The sequence below is a fragment of the Lepus europaeus genome, chromosome 7 (assembly GCF_033115175.1).
Source record: "Lepus europaeus isolate LE1 chromosome 7, mLepTim1.pri, whole genome shotgun sequence".
Lineage (NCBI taxonomy): Eukaryota > Metazoa > Chordata > Mammalia > Lagomorpha > Leporidae > Lepus > Lepus europaeus.
Window position 1 is genome coordinate 114199108 of NC_084833.1, and position 19604 is coordinate 114218711.

At 45.4% G+C, this 19604-nt stretch overlaps 1 protein-coding gene across 1 annotated transcript in view; it reads right to left on the minus strand.

Annotated features, from left to right (window-relative positions):
* The window catches only part of FEZ1 (fasciculation and elongation protein zeta 1), a 49568-nt gene that overhangs the window by 14758 nt on the left and 15206 nt on the right, over window positions 1–19604 (minus strand). Inside the window, exons 3-5 of the mRNA XM_062198451.1 lie at window positions 16650–16749; window positions 4512–4598; window positions 2126–2294 (exon numbers count right to left, since the gene is read on the minus strand). Of these exons, the coding sequence (XP_062054435.1) occupies window positions 2126–2294; window positions 4512–4598; window positions 16650–16749 (356 nt within the window). The remainder of the gene's footprint in view (window positions 1–2125; window positions 2295–4511; window positions 4599–16649; window positions 16750–19604) is intronic.

A 19604-nucleotide genomic window follows, 5' to 3' on the forward strand; every position in this document is an offset into this window, starting at 1 on the left:
TCTGCGTCTCCCAGTTGGGTACTTAGACACAGGGAGACAAGAACCCAGGCTATGTCTAGCCAAGGGTCTTTCCAAGCCTGGTCAGGGCTCTCAATCCCCACAATGTAATTCAGGGGTCCCTAAACCCAAAACAGGACCACAGCTCAGTTGTCACCACTTCTATCCCATGTTCAGACTTTTGTACCCCGACCAACTCACCTTCTCTGTGGTTCCCAAGTCCCCATCAGCCTGCTAGGTAGCAAGGTAGGTATTAGCTTGTGTGTGAGAGAGGCTGAATGAGGGAAGAAGCTCAGAAGCAGCCTTGGAAGCAGGCCAGCATCTGCACATCAACAGCCTTGCCCTTGTTCCATGACCTTGTCAGGTGGGTCCCGGTGCTCTCTGGGGTGGGGTAGGGGCGGCTCAGGAGAATCTCCTCTATCCTGGGCCAGGGGGCTGTTGGGTCCACTAGCACAGCGCTTGCAAACCCCTCGGGGGGATTTCACAAATTCCACTCCCAGAGAGCCCTCTGCCTGGCAATGTCCCAGGAGAAGAGGGAGCAGGGAGGAGAAACAGTGGGCTTTCATCTGTAAAACTCCAGTCTGAATGCAGGCGGGGCTCTCCGATTTTGCTGAGATGCCCAGGTGGTCCGTCAGGTGTTTTCGCTTCCTTAAACTTTGTTAGCATGCTTATGACTACTCTCCGTCTCACATCTGAACTTCTTTTCTTGTGTGGACCCACCCCCAGGCAGGCTCACCCCACCCCCACCCTCACCCCATCCCCGCAGGACAAGCATCGTTTTCCTACAGACTGTGTTTTATTCTCAAGCCTGCCTTGGCTCTGTTACACTTGTTCCTTTCAGTTTGATCCAGCCCTTTCTTTGCACGGCCCTAGTAACTACAAACCTGTGTCAGACAGTTCCTGTGATACACAGATTAGGAGACTGGACTTCAAATGCCGGCCCCACCCCGATGACCTCCACGGGGCGTAAGGGCAAATGCCAACTCACAGAGGTCTGATTGTTTCCACTGAACACAAGGGAAGAGACTTTCTCCTACCTCCCTTTCCTTTCAGAATTCTTTTCTGTCTTTTTTCTAATGTACATTAAACCTTCTTAATGGCCAAATAAGCCTCCTGCCATTCCTATAATTCTGGACGGGTTCCTCAAAGGCCTGGGAGTCACTGCTTTGAAATGTAATCATCAAGGAAGATAAGGCCTAATCTCTTCTGTTCTGGGAGCAAAGGCGTCCAACCCGGCCTGCAGAGCCTACTTAGCGTAATGGGTTCTGCTCACTTAGCTGCAAACCAGAGTTAGATTTCTTTCTACTTTTGCAGTCCCCTTCCCGGTAGCCTGGGCTGCACGTCCTTCTGATTTAATGCTTATTCCATAATAAACTGTTTCTCTTCTACCTTTGTGGACAGGTTTTCTGGTTAAGGAGGAGACTTTGTTTTTTAATTCTATTTCTTCAATAGTGGCCTTGGGCCAGTCACTTAGTCTCTGGAAGACAGCTCGATCTAACAGGGTTCATGTGAGGTAATGAGAGTCTGCACAGAGGTTTGGAATAGAGTCTGGCACATAGAAAGCACTCAAAATTGTGAGCTCTTATTATTGTTATCTTTTGTATTTTTTTTCACTGACTTTTCATTGCATTTTGTTAATAGATGGACTGTTTTCTATTTATTCCACATTAATTTTGTTCTTTGGTTGGTTTTGCCATGTACTTTTTTCTTGAATGCCTTTTTGTTGTTTTCAAAAATGCTAATTCACAGTTAACTGAATATTTTAAAACAGCTATTGGAGAGGATTTCAAATGTTCTCCATGCAAAGATAAATGTATAGGGTGACAGATATGTCAGTTACCATGATCTGATCATTACACATCATATACATATATTGAAATATCACATTTAGCCCCATTAATATGTTCAATTATCATGCAATTTAAAATAAAAGTATATGTTTGAAAAATCCTTCCCCTCTCCAAATGCCAACTTCTCTCTTGATGTTGAGAAAGAAAAGTGTGACTGAACCCCTTGATCTCTGGGGCAGTGCCGAAGGTTCTGTCAGTCAAATGTGCCACACACGGCCCAGTGCCTGGCACAGGGGGGGCGCCTCATCCTCTGCCAGCCCAGCCCTGGAGGCCCTCACCTTCGTAGGACCAGTTGTTGTTGAAGGTCTGTGTCAGGGCCTGCATCTCCTGCAGCAGGACCGAGTCTGCCTGCGAGGAGGTTTCTCCTCCATCTTCTTCCTCCAGGATCTCCTCTTCCTCCTCAGGGTCTGGGGAGTTCTGCATCATTTCCTCAATCTCCTCGATTACCTGGAGAAGACACACACAGAATGCTAACTCTGCTCCCTCACCCGGAGGAGGTACTGAGAGGATGCTAACTGCTCCCTCACCCAGAAGAGGTATAACTTTCCTCCTGGCTGGAGGGGCCCCTGGCTTGAATTTTGATCAGTTAAGGATATTTATAATTTGCTGCCTGGAAAATGCCTACAGCAATATTGTTTCTTAATAAATATTGAATACTAATAAAAACAGATCTGACCAAAGACTTACCTACACTCTCCCTTTAATGGAAAGCACCCTTTAATGTAAAAGCTTTTCCAAGAGCTCCATTTAGACAAATGCTTATTGGAAATAAACTATTCTTTCAGGATGCAGAAAAGGGCTGGCTGGAAGGGAGAATTCACTTTGATTTGCTGAGCACTTTATTTCTAAATGGAAAAATATTTGATCTAACCAACTTTCACACAAAACCCAGTCCATTAGCTGTCATGAAACAAATGACAGGAAGCAACACCAAGTATTCCTAGAATAACTCAAAATGCAGAGCAAAACAACTATTTCTCCAGAATTCACCAAGACAGGAACTAGAGCTTCCCAGTAACAAATAATAATAATAATAATAATAATAATAAAAATAGCAAAAGGGCAGGTAGGGTCTGGAGAACAGAAATGAGACAAGAAGCCTGGCTCTAATGTATCTGAAGATACAGGACAACTCCCAGAAATGGAAGATAGAATCAGATACCTGCCCAAAGGGATGCAGGTGAATGAGGTAGTGCATTAACTGCTTCGTGAAGATGCTATAGGCAAAGAGTACCCCTCAAATGAGCCTGTGCACAAGTCTGGTCACCACAGAGCGTTTCTGCATTTGTCTGTTTTTGGTGCTGGGAAGGACTCCACCTCCAAGGCCCCTGACCGAGGTCTGTGATGTGGATTTCTTCATGGGCTACAGTAAGGGGCTGAGAGTCTCCTACAGAGTCAATCCTGTTTTTACTCCCAACCTCTCTAGCCCAGGGATACCTAGACTTTGACTGCAACACCACATCAGAGATGCAATGGAGTCACACAACCCCCGTTAGGATCTTAAGGCTGAGTTTCGGCCTCTCTAAAAGCAGTTACCACTGGACCCATGGATGTGCTTCCCCCTGCAATTCACAAAATGTTAGTCCCTGTCCTTTTCTATCTGGTTCTCTTCAATCTCCTAATGTTCACCCCTTTCAAATGCCCCTTTTTGACCAGAGAAATGAAGAACAAGTTTACTAAAAAACACATTCAGACACTGAAGTCTCCCAAGGAGAGTTTTTTCAGATCAATTTTGAGAAACTTTGGATGGAGTCTAGTTCAAGAAAACCTCCCATAAATATTTGTTTACTATAAAGCCAAATAAAGAAATCAGAGACTCTACGTTATTCTCCCTAAGTAATACGTTATCAAAACTAAAACCAGAAATGGGGCCAGAATTTTGAGACAGCAGGTTAAGCCACCACCTGTGATATGAGCACTGGTTGGAGTCCCAGCTGCTCCACTTCCAATTCAGCTCCTTGCTAATGCCCATAGGAGAGCAGCAGCAGATGGCCCAAGTGCTTGGGCTCCTGCCCGCATGTGAGAGACCCATATGGAGTTCCTGGCTCCTGGCTTTGGCCTGGCCCATCCCTGGCCATTGTGACTGTTTGGGAGAGTGAACCAGCAGATAGAAGATCTCTCTGTCTATTCCTCTCCCTCTGTAAATCTGGCTTTCAAATAAATAAAAAGTAAATCATTAAGAAAGAATAAAACCAAACCAAAGGCGGAGCACTCTTAGCTTACAAAGAGGGAAGTGTCTCCAGGACTCCTTCTGGAAGGCTCAGAATGTTTTCTATGAAATGTGGGAAGTTACCATACACACAGAAGCCTCACCTGCCACTGTTTTTGGAAGAATGGGTATTTGAGACCCCTGCTTGAGTGCCCTGGCTTACAAGAGGCTTAGCCAGAAGTGAAGGTAATAAACACCAGGCCTATCTCTAGCTATTCTCAAAGACTGACCCCTACCAACCCAAGGGTCAGGGATTACGTTTGTGTTCATGGCAGGCAGGTAAACTGAGGCACAAAGAGACATCAAATTCCTTATAAAAGACACTCCGTCATTAGCACAACCACCACAAGCCCATTCAACTTCCTTCTGCCTTAGGTGGATTTGGCAGATATTTTTCTTAAACCCTTTTTCTATCAAAATCACACAAGATCCCCAGAAGTGAGAGAGACCCATACCTGATCCGCTGTGAGCAGAGGCTCCTCATTGATGCCAGAGTCATTTTCACTCTTCTCATTGAACTCTTCCTCTTCCTTCTCATGGATCTAGAAGTAGGGAGAGAGGAGATGGGATTCTGATGGACTAAGAGAGCATTCCAGCTTTCCACTGTCCGTACAAGGAAACCGAAGAGCTGTCCGGAGTGTCATTCAATTGCCAGCATACCTCCGTCACACAGCACACACCACTGAGTCCAGTTTGGCCAGAAAAGGAGAAGCAGGAAGGAATGGCCACCACCACTCTGACTCACAGGAACAGCACTGTTCTGTAGCCCATAGACCGGTCATCACCGGGTGAACAAGGAACCTTGTCAAGGGGAGTGACATGGCAACTGACCCCCACAGCAAAGGCACACTTATTTTAATGAGGAGTTTCAGTCTAGGGGTTTGTTTCCAGATTCACCCAGCTCCCATTTTAAGGGGTTCGCTGTTCCAATCCAAATAGTCGTGGCTTTCAGAAGTTCAGGCTCGGCCGTCCTGTGACTGGAATCTGGGCATGGTATCATAGCTGATGGAGGATGTGATGAATCATCGTGGGACTTGCGGACAAACGAGGACATAAGCCTCAGCCATTTTAGCTCCTTGCCCAAAAGCAGATCAAATTCCCAGGGGGGCTCCTTTGCTCCTGCATTTGTTCAAAAAAACAGCTCCATCCCATGGTTCCTCACCCCACGCTCTGCATTCTTTTCCAAGTTTGAAAAGCTAGAGAAAAACCTGTACAAAGCCGCTCAGCTCTGCTCACTGCCCTCCCCTCCAGACCCTTAGCCTGCTCTAAGCTAACATAAGACCCAGCCTGCTGCAAGGCTGGGCTTTTGGCCGGGGAGCTTGCTCTGTGTGTACCCCAGCAGTTAGCCACCTCTGCGAATCCGGTCTCCTCCCTGTTCTGCCCTCCTCTCCTTACACATGCTACTAAATAACCTGCCCACATGAACTGCAGGACAAATTAAACAGTAAGAAAAATAGTGGAAGAGAAAACCGCTTGATCCATTTGTCCTTTGTCCCCAAAACTCCATAATCCTATGATTCTGAAAGTTGAACCACTGAAATTCTAGATGTTTAAGTCCAATAGGATAGTTATAGCCTACCTGGCTTTATTGATCATATCCCAGACTGTTACCGGTTGGCATCTATGTTCAAATTCTACACTAAATGAATCTCTGAAACTCCTAACAAGCTCAGTGTCTAAAAGTATAATTTGACGTTCCTACAGGGGGCTGGCTCTGCAGAGCCACTCCCATCCAGGAGTCAATGATGCGTCCCTTCCCTGGGGATGACATCCTTTTTATTCTAACAGGAAAGATCCCAGTTCCAATCCCAGCAATCACGTCGGAGGTCGTGTATCCTCAGACACTTCTCTCCTCTTCTTTGAGTTTTGCTTTGGTAGACACCCCTGACAAGGCACATCACCTTCTGTCTCCGTTTGCTTAGAACCAGGCCTATGTCACTAACAAAAATTAAGCGAATATATCTTAAGTGCCATCTGTGCTCCACCTGGGTGAGAGGTAGGCCAGGCAGGTGACGGAATCATTTAAGGGGCTGGTGTGCCAGATGGCAACATCTATTTCTGCTGTGAAACCCATATGTTTCTGCCTCTGCCAAGTCTACCACCTATGGTAGCCCCCTGGTCCCCACAGCTCCCCGCTGGGCAGAACAAAACTCCTGCAGCCACCCTTTGTTCACCAACCTCGCTCACAGCGGAACTTTCTTAGGCCAGGAAGTCATGTGGTAGAAGTAGGGCTCTTACTGGGATAAGGAGTTTTTGTTTTCCATTTGGGTTGTTGTTTTCTAAGCATCTGGCAGCAGCTGCTAGTCTATAAGCTGAATTAGGGAGGGGATGGTTTGGGGCTGTGGCATTAAATCTATTAAAAACGGGATGTTGACATTTTCTGAAATGTGGTCAGTTTTAGTGTTAACTTTATGATCTCCTTACCCAGCTCCCCTCAAGGCTGGGAGAGTGCTCCTAGGGAGAGATCCTCCTGGTTGTTTAAATGTTAATGAACCTGGGCTGGGGCCTGAATGGACTCTTAGAGCTTCCTTCCTGCTCCCTCTCTCAGGCACAAAGCCTACCGTGCTTGTCAGGCTTGAGTAAGAAGAGGTCTGGAAATCAATTATAAGCTCATGGATTTCAGCTGCACCGACTTCCTCCTAGTATGGGAGATATACCCACCCCTTATTTTCTTAGATCCCAGAAGTCTGTCATTAAAAGGTAAAATAAAAGGAGAAGCATACGCAAAGACCCTGCAAGAAAGCCCTCGCGGCTTCCTTCTGCCTGAGGACTCCCCCTCCCCCTCCATCTCACCACATCCACCCCTGGCTGCTTTGGTTCTGACTCTCCCCAGCCTCTTGCCCCTCTCAGCCGGCTCCGCTCCAGAACTCGCTGTCAACCCAACCAGACTTGCACTGCTGCCCTAGCTCCCGTCACCTCTCCACAGGCCCTCTTCCCTTCACACACATCATTTATCGACTCCACCTTCCCCCCATAACCAGGGCAGAGTGGAAAGTCTGAGGGGGACTAACAGAGAGCATGAGAAAGTGAAAGGGTTTTGAAAAATGACAGCAGCCGGCGCTGCGGCTCACTAGGCTAATCCTCCGCCTGCAGCGCCAGCACACCAGGTTCTAGTCCCGATTGGGGTGCACCAACCGCACCGGCAGTAGCGGCCACTTGGGGGGTGCAAAGGAAGACCTTTTTCTCTGTCTCTCTCACTAACTCTGCCTGTCAAAAAAAAAAAAAAAAAAGAATGTAGAGAACCTTCCCTGGAGCCTGTGACACCGCTCAATCTTATTGCACAGTAGTCCAAGTGGGGATTAAAATTACGTGGAGTCCTTGTGCCCAACACAGACCACTAACCAGTGTCTTTTGGTAAAGGATTCCAGATGACTCCATGCCTAAGGAAGGGAATTTACAGGGTGACATTTGGCTCAGCATTTAAGCTACCACTTGGGACCCCTGCATTGCACATCGAAGTAACTGGGTTCAAGTCTCAGCTCCCACACCAACTTCCTGCTAAAGAACAACCTGGGAGGCAGCAGTGATGGCTCAAGTACATGGACCCCTGCCTCTCCCACGGGAGACCAGGGTAGAGGTTCAGGCTCCTGGTTTGGCCTGGCACAGCAACAGCCCTGGCTGTTGCAGGCATTAAAGAGTGAACCAGCAGATGGAAGAGCTCTCTCTTTATCTCTTCCTGTCTCTCTCTCCCTTTCAAATAAATGAAAAGAAATAAAACTTTTTAGAGGGGAGTTGCTAATGAGTATTTAGCTCCTTCTCCCTAATATTTCCCTCCCCTTACAACCCTTGTTTCCCATGGGTGTGGTTGCTTCCTTGACCAGAATTAGGAAAACAGATACATTTTTATCTCCAGAGAAAAAGTAGAAAAATAAAATTCATCTGTATGTACCCAACTGAAGGAAAAGACAATTTTTGGCCCTTTCACTCTTGTGAACAAGCAGGAAGCAATTTTGTGGGCTAAGTCAATGGCTCTGTATTCCCCTAGTGACATGTGCCAGAACAGGGGCCAACAAATACTTGATGGAAGAATTAAGGAGCAAACGAAAATGAAAGCTCTGAAGGGTAGATAACAGCTCCCTAGTCATCTGGAAAGCAGAAAGGTGGAACTGACTATGCTGGACATCCAATTCCTCTTGTCCAAGGTAACCACTGTCTGCTATCAGGTTGATTCATGGAAAAACCCATTGAGAGTGGAGAATTATTAAAAATAACAATACTATGGGGCCAGCTTTGTACTGCAGGAGTTAAACCACCACTGGCAATAGCAGCATCGCATATCAGAGTGCTGGTTCAAGACCCAGCTGCTCTACTTCCTATTTGGCTTCCTGCTAATGCACCTGGGAAGGTAGAGCATAATGGACCAAGTGCTTGAGCCCCTGCCACCACCCACGTAGGAGGCCAGGATGGAGTTCTGGGCTCCCGGCTTCAGCCTGGTCCATTTGGGGAGTGAACCAGTGGATGGGAGATTTTTCTTCTCTCTCTTGTTCTGCCTTTCAAATAAATTAATTAATCTTTTAAAAAATACTAATCACGTGTACATACATATATAACTCAAGCATATTACCTTGCCCTAAAAACACAAATATGCATTTATTTACTCTCCAAGCTCCTAATCTAAGGCCAAGCTTCTATGATGAGTCTTTGAGCAGAGTTCTACGAAGTCTTTCTTATATCACCCATCACCCACCTTATAATATAATTTGTAAAATGATTTCCTGTGCCCATTTATTTATAATAGGAGCAGGGTTCTATGTTTTTTGTTTGTTTGTTTGTTTGTTTGTTTTTTTACAGGCAGAGTGGACAGTGAGAGAGAGAGACAGAGAGAAAGGTCTTCCTTTGTCGTTGGTTCACCCTCCAATGGCCACCGTGGCCAGCGTGCTGCAGCCAGCGCACCACGCTGATCTGAAGGCAGGAGCCAGGTGCTTCTCCTGGTCTCCCATGGGGTGCAGGGCCCAAGCACTTGGGCCATCCTCCACTGCACTCCTGGGCCACAGCAGAGAGCTGTACTGGAAGAGGAGCAACCGGGGCAGAATCCAGTGCCCTGACTGGGACTAGAACCTGGTGTGCCAGCGCCGCAGGCGGAGGATTAGCCTATTGAGCCTTGGCGCCCGCCGGGTTCTGTGGTTTTAATGTGTCCCCAGAGGCTTCATGTGTCGGAGGTATGGCCCTCAGTGTGGTGGCTTTGGGAAGTAGTGGGGCCTTGAAGAGGTACACCTTAGTGGCAGGTCCTTGGATCTCTGGGGAGCTGCCCTCAGAAGGGATTAAGGCAGTTCTCATGGCACCCAGGGAGCTGGATTGGAAGTGGAGTAACTGGGACACGAACTGGCACCTTTATGGGATGCCTTTGTCATATCAGCGGCCTTGCCAGGTACACAACACCAGATGCAATAAATAAATCTTTAAAAAGCTCTGCCTCCCTTAAACATGTCCCTTTTCAAATAATTCATCAAAAAACTAAAAAAAGTCCTCAGAAATTAAAAGTATGGTACTAAAATCTAGATTTTCCAATAGAGCTGAAGGTTGTAAAAATCCCCTAAAGAGTAAAACAAAATAAGTAGACAGAAAATAATGGGGAAAATTTTAGAAGATCAATTTAAGAAGTTCAACACTTGCATAAAATGATTAAGAAGGCACAAACAGAAGACATGGTCTCTTTAAGCCATCACAGAGTAATTAGTATTGGACTTGCCTCTCCTGCCACAAACAAGGATAAATCGGGACACAATCTATGAGCTGATTGTTTCCAGCACTGGACACAGGCAGTGCAAGGCTGCGGCCCTGGAAGGCAGAGGAAAACATAAAACAAATGAAACTGGAAGAGTCTGTCACCTGTGACCCTGCGCTGCAAGAAGCACTCTACAGAGGCTTTGGACTGAAAGGAAATGACAGGAAATCAGATCTATGGGAAATAATAAAGAACACCACAATGGGGAAATACAAAGAATTATCTTCTTTTCCTTCACTTAATTTCCTTAAAAGATGGTTAACTGTCTGAAGCAAAAATAACTTTGTGGTGTACAGTTCTAATAAAATATATGACAAGGATAGCAAAAAAGGTTGGAGGGAAGGGATTGAGGCTCTTACAAGTGTTTCACATTTCATGCGAGGAGGCGCAATATCAATTCTAAATAGACTAGGCTAACAGTAATATAGGGTGTAATAACTAAGGAATCGCTACAAAATTGCATACAAAGAGGTACAGAGAAAAATCCAATAGATACATAAAATGGAATGCTAAAGAATATTGGATTGAGTCAAAAGGAGAGAGGGAAGGTTGAACAGAGACATGGCAACAAAAGAAAAAAATTGATGAAACATAGAAATGCAAGATAGCATGACTTATCATAAGCCTTCAATGAACAAAACACAATGCAAATGAACTGAATACAATAACCAAAAAGCATAGGTTGTCAGACTGAATATACAAACGGAACCCAATTATACGCCACCTATAAAAGACACACTTTAAAAATGAAGACACGCAGTCCGGCTTTGTACTGCAGTGGCTTAAGCTGCCACTTAAGACACCAGCATCCCACATAGGAGCACTGGTTCGGGTCCCAGCTGCTCCACTCCCAATCCAGCTTCCTGCTAAAGAACGCTCTTGGGAGGCAGCAGATTTTGCCCCCATCTTCTGCCTTTCAAACATTTTTTTAAAAGTGTTTGTTTATTTTCATCTCCTTGAAAGACAGAGTAACAGAGCAAGACAGCTTCCATCCCCTGGTTCATTCCCTAAATGCCTGAAACAACAGGGCTGGGCACCAGGAGACAGAAAACTGGATCAGAAATAGAGTAGTTGAGACTCAAATCAGCATCTGAATTGAGATATGGGCATCCCAACTGGTGGCTTAGCCTGCTCTGCCACAACTCCTGCTTCAATAAATAAGTCTTTAAAAAAAAAAAAAAAAAAAGACTGTCTGTAACAAGCATTGTTGAAAATGTAGAACCATCGGATCTCTCAAACTGGAAAGTAGTTTAGCAGATCCTTAAAAAGTTACAACTACATCAACCATATGATTCAGCTATTCTATTCAATGGTTTTTATCCAAGAGAAATGGAAGTGCATGGCCACAGAAAGACTTACACAAGAATGTTCACAGTAGCTTTACTTGCAATATTTAAAAACCAGTGTTCACCTATAGGTGAATGAATAAGCAAATCATAGTATGCCCATATATTAGAATACTATTCAGCAATAGAAAAGAATGAACCGCTGATACACGCAACAACAAAGTTAAATCGCTGAATAATTATCCTAAGTTTAAAAAGCCAGATGGGGGAGATTGCATATTGAACTTAATGGTTAAGACTGCTTGGGATGCTCATACCCCTTACCAGAGTGTCTAGGTTGAGTCCCAGTTCCCCTCCCAGTTCCAGCTTTCTGCTAATGTGCACCTTGAGAGGCGGCAGGTGAGAGTTCAGGTACTTGGGTTTTCACCGCCCACATGGGAAGACCCATGGAGCTCTGGGCTCCTGGCCTTGGCCTGGCCTAACCCCTGCTATTGTGAGTTTTTGAGGAGTGAACCAGCGAATAGGGGGTCTCCCTGGGTCTGTCTATCTGTCGCTGTCTTTTTCTTTGTGTCTATCAAATTAATTAATTAATTAATTTTTAAAAATGTTTAAAAACCCAGACCAAAAAAAGGACAGGCTGTACGATTCCATTTATATAAAATTCCACGAAACACAACATAATCAATTGTAGCAGAAAGCAGGTGAGTGGTTGCCTAGAGGGAGGGAGGGATAATGGCTATGTTTACTCTCCTGATTGTGGCAACGGTTTCACAGATGTATTCATATATCAAAGCTTATCACATAGTACACTCTAACAAGTGCACTGTAATCATGCTAATTATCCTTCATTAAAGCTGTAGGGAGAAAATAAAATAAAGAAGGGTAATACAGCACGACTTAGTTGGCTTTATCTCAAGAATACAAGTTTGATTTAATATTTGAAACTTAATTCAAGAAATTCATCACATCAAGATAATAAAGGAGAAAAATGCATCTCAATAGAGGTAGAAAAAGATCATTTACCTACAGAAAAATAACACAAGAAAGTATGCCACCAGGTAAAGCCATGAGTTTCCAGCTTCAAAGGGCCCACTGAGTACAATAGAGTGCATAATGCATTTTGAAAACCCACTATGAAGCACATTATTGTAAAATTTCAAATGAGAAAGGGGAAGGAGAACATACTAAAAGCTTCTTATGGAGAACCAAAAAGGAGTCAAATATCCAGAGAACTGGGGATCACAACAGATTTTGGGCTTCTCGACAGTAACCTAGAATAACTATCATATTGAACACTTAATAGTATATCTAACAGGTGAACAAAGATGTTCTCATGGATTTTTTTTTTAAGATATAATTTTTATTCGAAAGGCAGAGCAACACAGAGAAAGGGAGAGAGAGAGATCTTCTATCCCCTGGTCCACTTCCCAAAAGGCCTACAAGAGCCAGTGCTGGGCCAGGCTGAAACCAGGGGCTTGGAACTCCATTTGGGTCTCCCACATGGGTGGCAGGAGCTCATGTACTTGGGCCATCTTCCATTCCCTTCCCAGGTGCATTGGCAGGGAACTGCCTCCCCATGTGGCCCCGGGTGGCATGCCTTGCCTCCTGCTTCTAGGATCTGTAGCTGCAACTGGCCCTCCATATCCACAGCTCCTCATCTGCAAATTCAACCAACCACACATCAAATGTATTCTAACAGAAAAACTGCATCTGTACGGAAGGTTTTTCTTCTGGTCATTGTTCCCTAAACAATACAATGCAACAGCTATTTATGTAGCATGTGCATTGTGTTGGGTATTGTAAGTTGGAGATGATTAAGTATATGGAAAGATATGTGCAGGTTATATGCAAATACTATGTCATTTCACATAAAGGACTTACATTTTTATTTATTTATTTTATTTGAAAGGGAAACAGAGAGAGAGACAGAGACAGAGACACAGATAGGGAAAGATCTTCCGTGTGCTACTTCATTCCTCAAATGCCCACAACAGCCAGGGCTGGGCCAGGCGGAAACCAGGAGCCCAGAATTCCATCCAGGTCTCCTCTGTGGGTGGCAGGGACTCAAGTACCTAAATGACTTTGCCTTCCAGAGTATGAATTAGCAGGAACCTGGAATAAGAAATGGAGCTGGAGCTGAATCCAGGAGCTCTGACATGGGGTGTAGGCGCCCCAAGATGCATATTAACGACTGCTCCAAATGCCTGCCACTTGAGCACAGGCAGATTTTTGTATCAGTGGGAGGTCCTGGACCCAATTCCTGCCTCCTCCCTCCTGGGGATACCAAGGGACAATGGCTTAATAAACTTGGTCTCCGTGAGCCTGTGTTGTATCTCCTCTTGCGGCTGCACCTGACTATCACGTGCAAGAACACAAAGCAATCATGTTGGGAAATGTGTGCTTCAGTCAGAGCGCAGAGTTGAATGAATGATACGCACATTAGAAACTAAGCAAAGGAAAAAACAGGGTGATTACAGAAGTTTGATGGGAGAGGAAATATGCTTCCAGAACACTACATGGTTCAGCTAGAAATAGTATTTACATAGCTACAATTGTGTCTATAATTTTGAATCGATTATCAGTGGGTGACAACCCTATATGCCAAGAAAGGAAAGGTGTGAGTACTGCAGTTGGTGCAAAAGAATTGTATTTTTATCTTCCAAAATACAAATAGATAACAACTAAAATGAATACTTTTTTAAAAATCATAGAAAACAGCAATATAAATATACTGTTAGAAAATTGAAGCTGTATCTCAAAAAAGAAACAAAGATAGTTGCCTCTACTCAGCAGGGAAAGACAAGGCAAGAGGCTGCTGTTTTAATTTTTTAAAGACTTATTTCTACCTGGAGTCTTTAAAATTTTGACTTTTTAAGTTTTGTACATGTGAAATTTTAATTTTTAATATAGAAAAATGACCCTACAGTCAAAATTCAACAGTTTTTACAATATTTAGTGAAATGACTTATTGTTGGGCACAAAGACAACGGTGATGAGGTTTGGGAGCAAACAGCTGATTCTCAGCAGTGGCTCACTTATGCTGAGGGTCTGTGGGCTCATGAACGAGAAGCCCACCAGCTGTGGGCACTGAGCACCCCAAGGGCACTTGGTTGGTTGGTCAGTACGTTTCACAGAAGGAATACACAGCTCTGGCTAACCCAGTAAGTCATTTAAACTGAGGTCCGTTTAAAAAGCTGCTTCAGTAATTAACCCAGAGAATTTTAAAAAGGATGAAATAAAACGGCTTTAATCCACCCTCTTCTGCTACCGTGTCCTTTCCCATGGGTTTGATGGAAGAAATACTACAAAGGAAGATCATCCATCTCGGGGTCATTCAGCTCCTCCTGAAATATTCCCTCTCTGGAGGGAAATCTGCAAATGAGGAGGAATTAGATCCTTTTGAAGGGCAGGCTATCTTAAATATCCTTGGCCTCGTCCACCAAATGAGTTAGAAAACTGGCAAAAGAGATAACAAAGCCACGTCTGCTGCTTGCCCTGCAATGGATCTGGCTGAATCTCAGCCACCAGATTTGTTCCATGAGTGCCCTCTTGTCCTTGGTGTTTTGGCTCAGTTCTAACCAGCATACAGAAAAGCAAGAGCAAAGGAGCAGTCAGAGTGCAAAACAGGACCCGAGACAAAGCTTCCTACAAGCTCAGTAGCTGTGCAGCAAATCTTCGTCTCAGAGCACCATCTAACCTGCCCTAGTCAATGATGCCTTGCAGATTTGAACATTTTGGATGGCTAATTATTAGAAGAGTTAAGGATACATAGATGGGGTGCAATGGGTTAAGCCACCACCTGTGACACTGGCATCCCATATGGGCTCTGGTTTGAGTCCTAGCTGCTCCACTTCTCCTTTTTTTTTTAAGATTTATTTATTTATTTGAGAGGCAGAAATAGGGAGGGAGAGAGAGAGCGAGTGAGCGAGCGAGCTTCCATCTGCTGATTCACTCTCCAAATAGTCATAACAGCCAAGACTGGGCCAGGCTGAAGTCAGGAGCCAGGAGCTTCTTCCAAGTCTCCCACCTGGGTGCAGGCCCCCAAATGTTTGGGTCATCTTCCACTGCTTTCCCAGGCACATTAGCAAGGAACTGGGTTGGAAGTGGAGCAGCTGGGACTCCAACCTATGGGATGCTGGCACTGCAGGCAGAGGTTTAGCCCTCTGAACTGGCCACAATGCTGCCCCCCCCCCCCCCCCAAACACAAACTGGCTGCTCCACTTCTGATCCAGCTCCCTGCTAATGCACCTGGGAAAGCATCAAAAGTTGGTCCAAGTGCTAGGGCCCCTGTACCCATATAAGAGACCAGATGAAAGTTATTGGCTCCTGGCTTTGGCCTGGCCCAGCCCCGGCTGTTGCAGCCATTTGAGGAGTGCTATCTCAAGCAATAGTCTGTAGATATCTTGCCCAATAAGGGGAATCTGTTTCCTGTTCCTTTACTTGAACTCAACTCTGGATCACCCAGGAAGATTGGCTCCACCTCCCTTCATCACTTGCTGAGTCCCCGGGGCTGTGCCAGCTCTTCCCGGTAAAAACTCATCACCTGTCCTCTTCAGCTGAAACTAGAAAACCAAGCGAAGCAGAAATCAGCTTTTTTACATTCACTGAGCCATTAAACAGTTTTACCTTCTGCTATGCTCTGAGTGTCTGTGCCCTCCCCAAACCTAAGTTCATCTGTGAAAATCCTAACCCCCAAGGCGATGGCGGTAGGAGGTGGGGCCTTTGGGGGGGAATTAGGTCATGAGGTTGGAGCCCTCATGAATGGGATAGTGCCCTCATAACGGAGACCCCAGTGAGCTGTGTGGGGACACAGGAATATGATGACTGACTACAGACCAGCAAGCAGGCCTTCCTCAAGAGGCTGACCTGGCAGGCCCTTGTCCTTGAACTTCGAAACCTCTAAAAGTATGAGAAATAAATTTCCAGTGTTTGCAAGTTACCCCATCTAAGGTGTTCTCTTACAGCAGATCAAAGTGACTAAGACACTACATGTAGACAGCCAGGAGGAGCAACCTGGATCTTCTGAAAGGTCACTCCCCGCACCCACGGCCTGTGCAAATAGACTCCCAGGAAGTATCCTCTGTTTATCAGAAGCCCTGGGGCTCCTTCTTTCCCTGGCATCCATAACCAGGGAGTGTGGCCCTGACCCAGGCACTTAAACAAGCCCTTGGTTGAGTTTCACACAGGCTGCAAGATCTGCCAGCACTGATTCTCAGCCCTGTTTCTGGTAGGACTGAATTGCTTATTTTTAATGGGAAAGCCTGATTGGTTAAAAACTCATTATTTGAACCCCAGAAGACACCTGTGATACTTGATTCTTACTTCCATGCCTTGTAGGACACAGATCAACACAGAGAGTTGTCTGTGCCCACTCTCCTCACAGATAACCATTCCAATCTCTTCAGACACCCAGGAGGTCCCCCTACCGCCCACCCCCTCCATAACTGCTCTTTCCAGCAGGGATGTTGAGGATTCCTGAGCTTTGTTACACGACGAGGAAGACTGTGGAGTTACTGAATGATTTGCTAACTGGAGTCCACATCTTCTCAAGTCCTCCTAAACAGGGAGCCCCAGAGAGGTACCTCGGTGTCAGAGCTGTTGCCATTCAGCGCTTCGATGTTTGGGTCCCTCCAGTCTTCCGAGAGTGAAGGCATGTAATTGTCTGTCAGCGCATCCCAAACCCTGTAAACAAAGAGAAGCTCTCATTAGCACACATCTGTGGCCTGGCCCCGCCTGGAGGGAGGAAGAGCGGGCAGGGGAGGAGAGAGGCTGCTGTGTGTGCCAGGCTGAGATCATCTGCCTTCCAGCAGGCAGGGCCAGAGCAGCTTAAAACTGAATTAGAGGCAGGGCCAGGGGTGAGCGCGCCAAGAGCACGGAGCCCGCCAGGGGCTGGGGTGTGCAGGTGTTGGCTCCAGGGAAGAGGAATTTCTCACCAGTGAGACACAAAGGGCAGAGTCTACAACCAAATCTCCTCTGGCCCAGGAAATAAATCTTCCCCTCAACCAGAGTTCACCCCCTGAGCCTAAGAAGTGCCCATGTCCCCTTTGCTATGGGCAGAGAAAGAGAAACAAAAGCAGAGAGAGGAAAACACAGAGAGCCCGGTTTTCTGGCTGAATCTCATTAAGGTCAGGGTTTATCACCCACTTTAGACACATTTCAGAGGCCTGCAGTCTAAATGGTCAAGAATTAACTCCTTGACATCCAGTGTAGGTAAGGAGATGTCACCAATACTGGGAACGCGTACTTGTGACCCACAATGCTGTGGTGAGCCCACCGGTGGTCCAATCCTACCCTCTAGCGATGTGTAGTCTAAATGTGCCAATAATATACCTCTGTCCACACACTCATTTTACAGCAAGGAAAGATACAACTTCCTTTATTACATTTCTTTCAAGAAATCCTGATACTGATATATATAATATATATATATATGTATGTATATCATATATATGATACTGATATATATAGATATATGAAGAAAAGGTTTCTATTCTATAATTTTTATTGCTTTCTTTGGGCAAAAAACAGAAAGCATTAAGGAAAACTCTGAAGTGACAAACACAAACCAGGAAAATGTAAAAATTAGTCAACACCAAAAGATTAATGTAAATCAGTAAACTAAGCTTCCAATAAAGCCATCCATGGAAGGCAGCAGCACTTGAGTTTGTATCAGATATAAATGAGGGCTCTACAGGGGCCCATGCAAGTCAAAAATGAGAGATACCTCTGAGACTAAGGTAGAAGGTTTTTTTTATTGTATTATTTATTCAAGTGATGCATGCCCATGCTTATTTATCTGGAAGAGTGACAAAGAGAGAGGGAGAGACAGTGAGGGACACTCCATCTGCTGGCTCACTCTGCAAATGTCCACAACAGCCAGGACTGCACCAGACCTAAATCAGAGGGCGGGACCTCCATTCTGGTCCCCTACATGTAAGGTAGGGGCCCAATACTTGGACCATCATCTGCTACCTCCTAGGCGCATTAGCGGGAAGCTAGACTAAGCTTGAACAAGGCATTACAGTATGGGATGTGGGCATCCCAAGCAGTGGCTTAACCAACTGAACCACAACATCTGCCCCAGAAGGTACATTTTATTTAGGTATACTAATCTAAGAAAACAATCATTTAAAAATAGGCATATATGGGGCCGGCACTGTGGTGCAGTGGGCTAAGGCTGCAGCCTGCAATGCCAGCATCCCATATGGGCGCTGCTTCGAGTTCTGGCTTCTCCACTTCTGATCCAGCTGTCTGCTATGGCCTGGGAAAGCAGCAGAGGATGGCTCAAGTCCTTGGCCCCTTGCACCCACATGGGAGATCCAGAGGAAGCTCCTGGCTCCTGGCTTTGGATCAGGTTAGCACTGGCCATTGCGACCATTTGGGGAGTAAACCAAGGATGAAAGACCTCTCTCTGTGTGTCTCTACATCTCTCTGTAACTCTGTCTTTCAAATAAAAGTTTAAAAAATCTTTTTAAAAATAGGCATGTGTGTGTGTGTATGGATCAAATTCAAAATGTAACAAAAGGGGACCAGTGCCGTGGTGTAGTAGGATAAGCCTCTGCCTGCGGTGCCAGCATCCCATTTGGGTGCTGGTTTGTGTCCTGGCTGCTCCACTTACAATCCAGCTCTCTGCTAATGGCCTGGAAAAGCAGCTAAGGACAGCCCAAGTCCTTGGGCCCCTGCACCCATGTGGGAGACCCGGAAGAAGCTCCTGGCTCCTGGCTTCAGACTCAGCTCTGGCCGTTGCGGCCATCTGGGGAGTGAACCATTGGATGAAAGACCCTTCTCTCTGTCTCTCTCTCTCTGTACCTCTGCCTCTCAAATAAATAAATATCAAAAAAAAGTAACAAAACGTGTCATAAGATGCTTAAAAGATTAGGGTAAAACCATATATATATTATATATATATTAATTTATACACTATGTATATAAACCAGCAGACACTTGAAAACAGGTATGTAACACTAATGCAGGAGAGGAATGCTATTAACATGATAAAATCAGAAATGATATCTGACACATGGGCATCTAAGCAAAAAGATTTTCCTCCTACACAATGCACACAACTGCTGATGAAACAAATATAAAATAAACCCATGAAAACACAATTTAATAGCAGTGCTTGAAGCATTTGCTAATTCTGTATTTTGCCACCATTACAAGAAAGCTCTGAGAGAACTCAACAAGTGTTTCTAAGACACGGATTCAGCAGGATTTCAGGGCCTACTTCTTAAACCATGAGTGATATCCCAGTCTCTGTCATGCACTATTAAAGATGCATTAATCGAAGCTGCTTCTAAATGCAAGTCCCATTAGCTCCCTAGAGCCAAGAGGCAAATGTGATTTGCTGTCTCCAGGACAAGCTCCGGGGCACCAGACCCATTGGCAAGGCCGTCAGGAGACTTCTCTTCACATCACTGCACTGCATTTTCCACTTGGAGAATGAACATGCATGCGGGCACTGACCTTCAGCATTTTCCCTGCAGGAAGGGCCTTGGAGAAGTGAAATTCAGCAAAACCCAGGTTAGGCAGGAGCC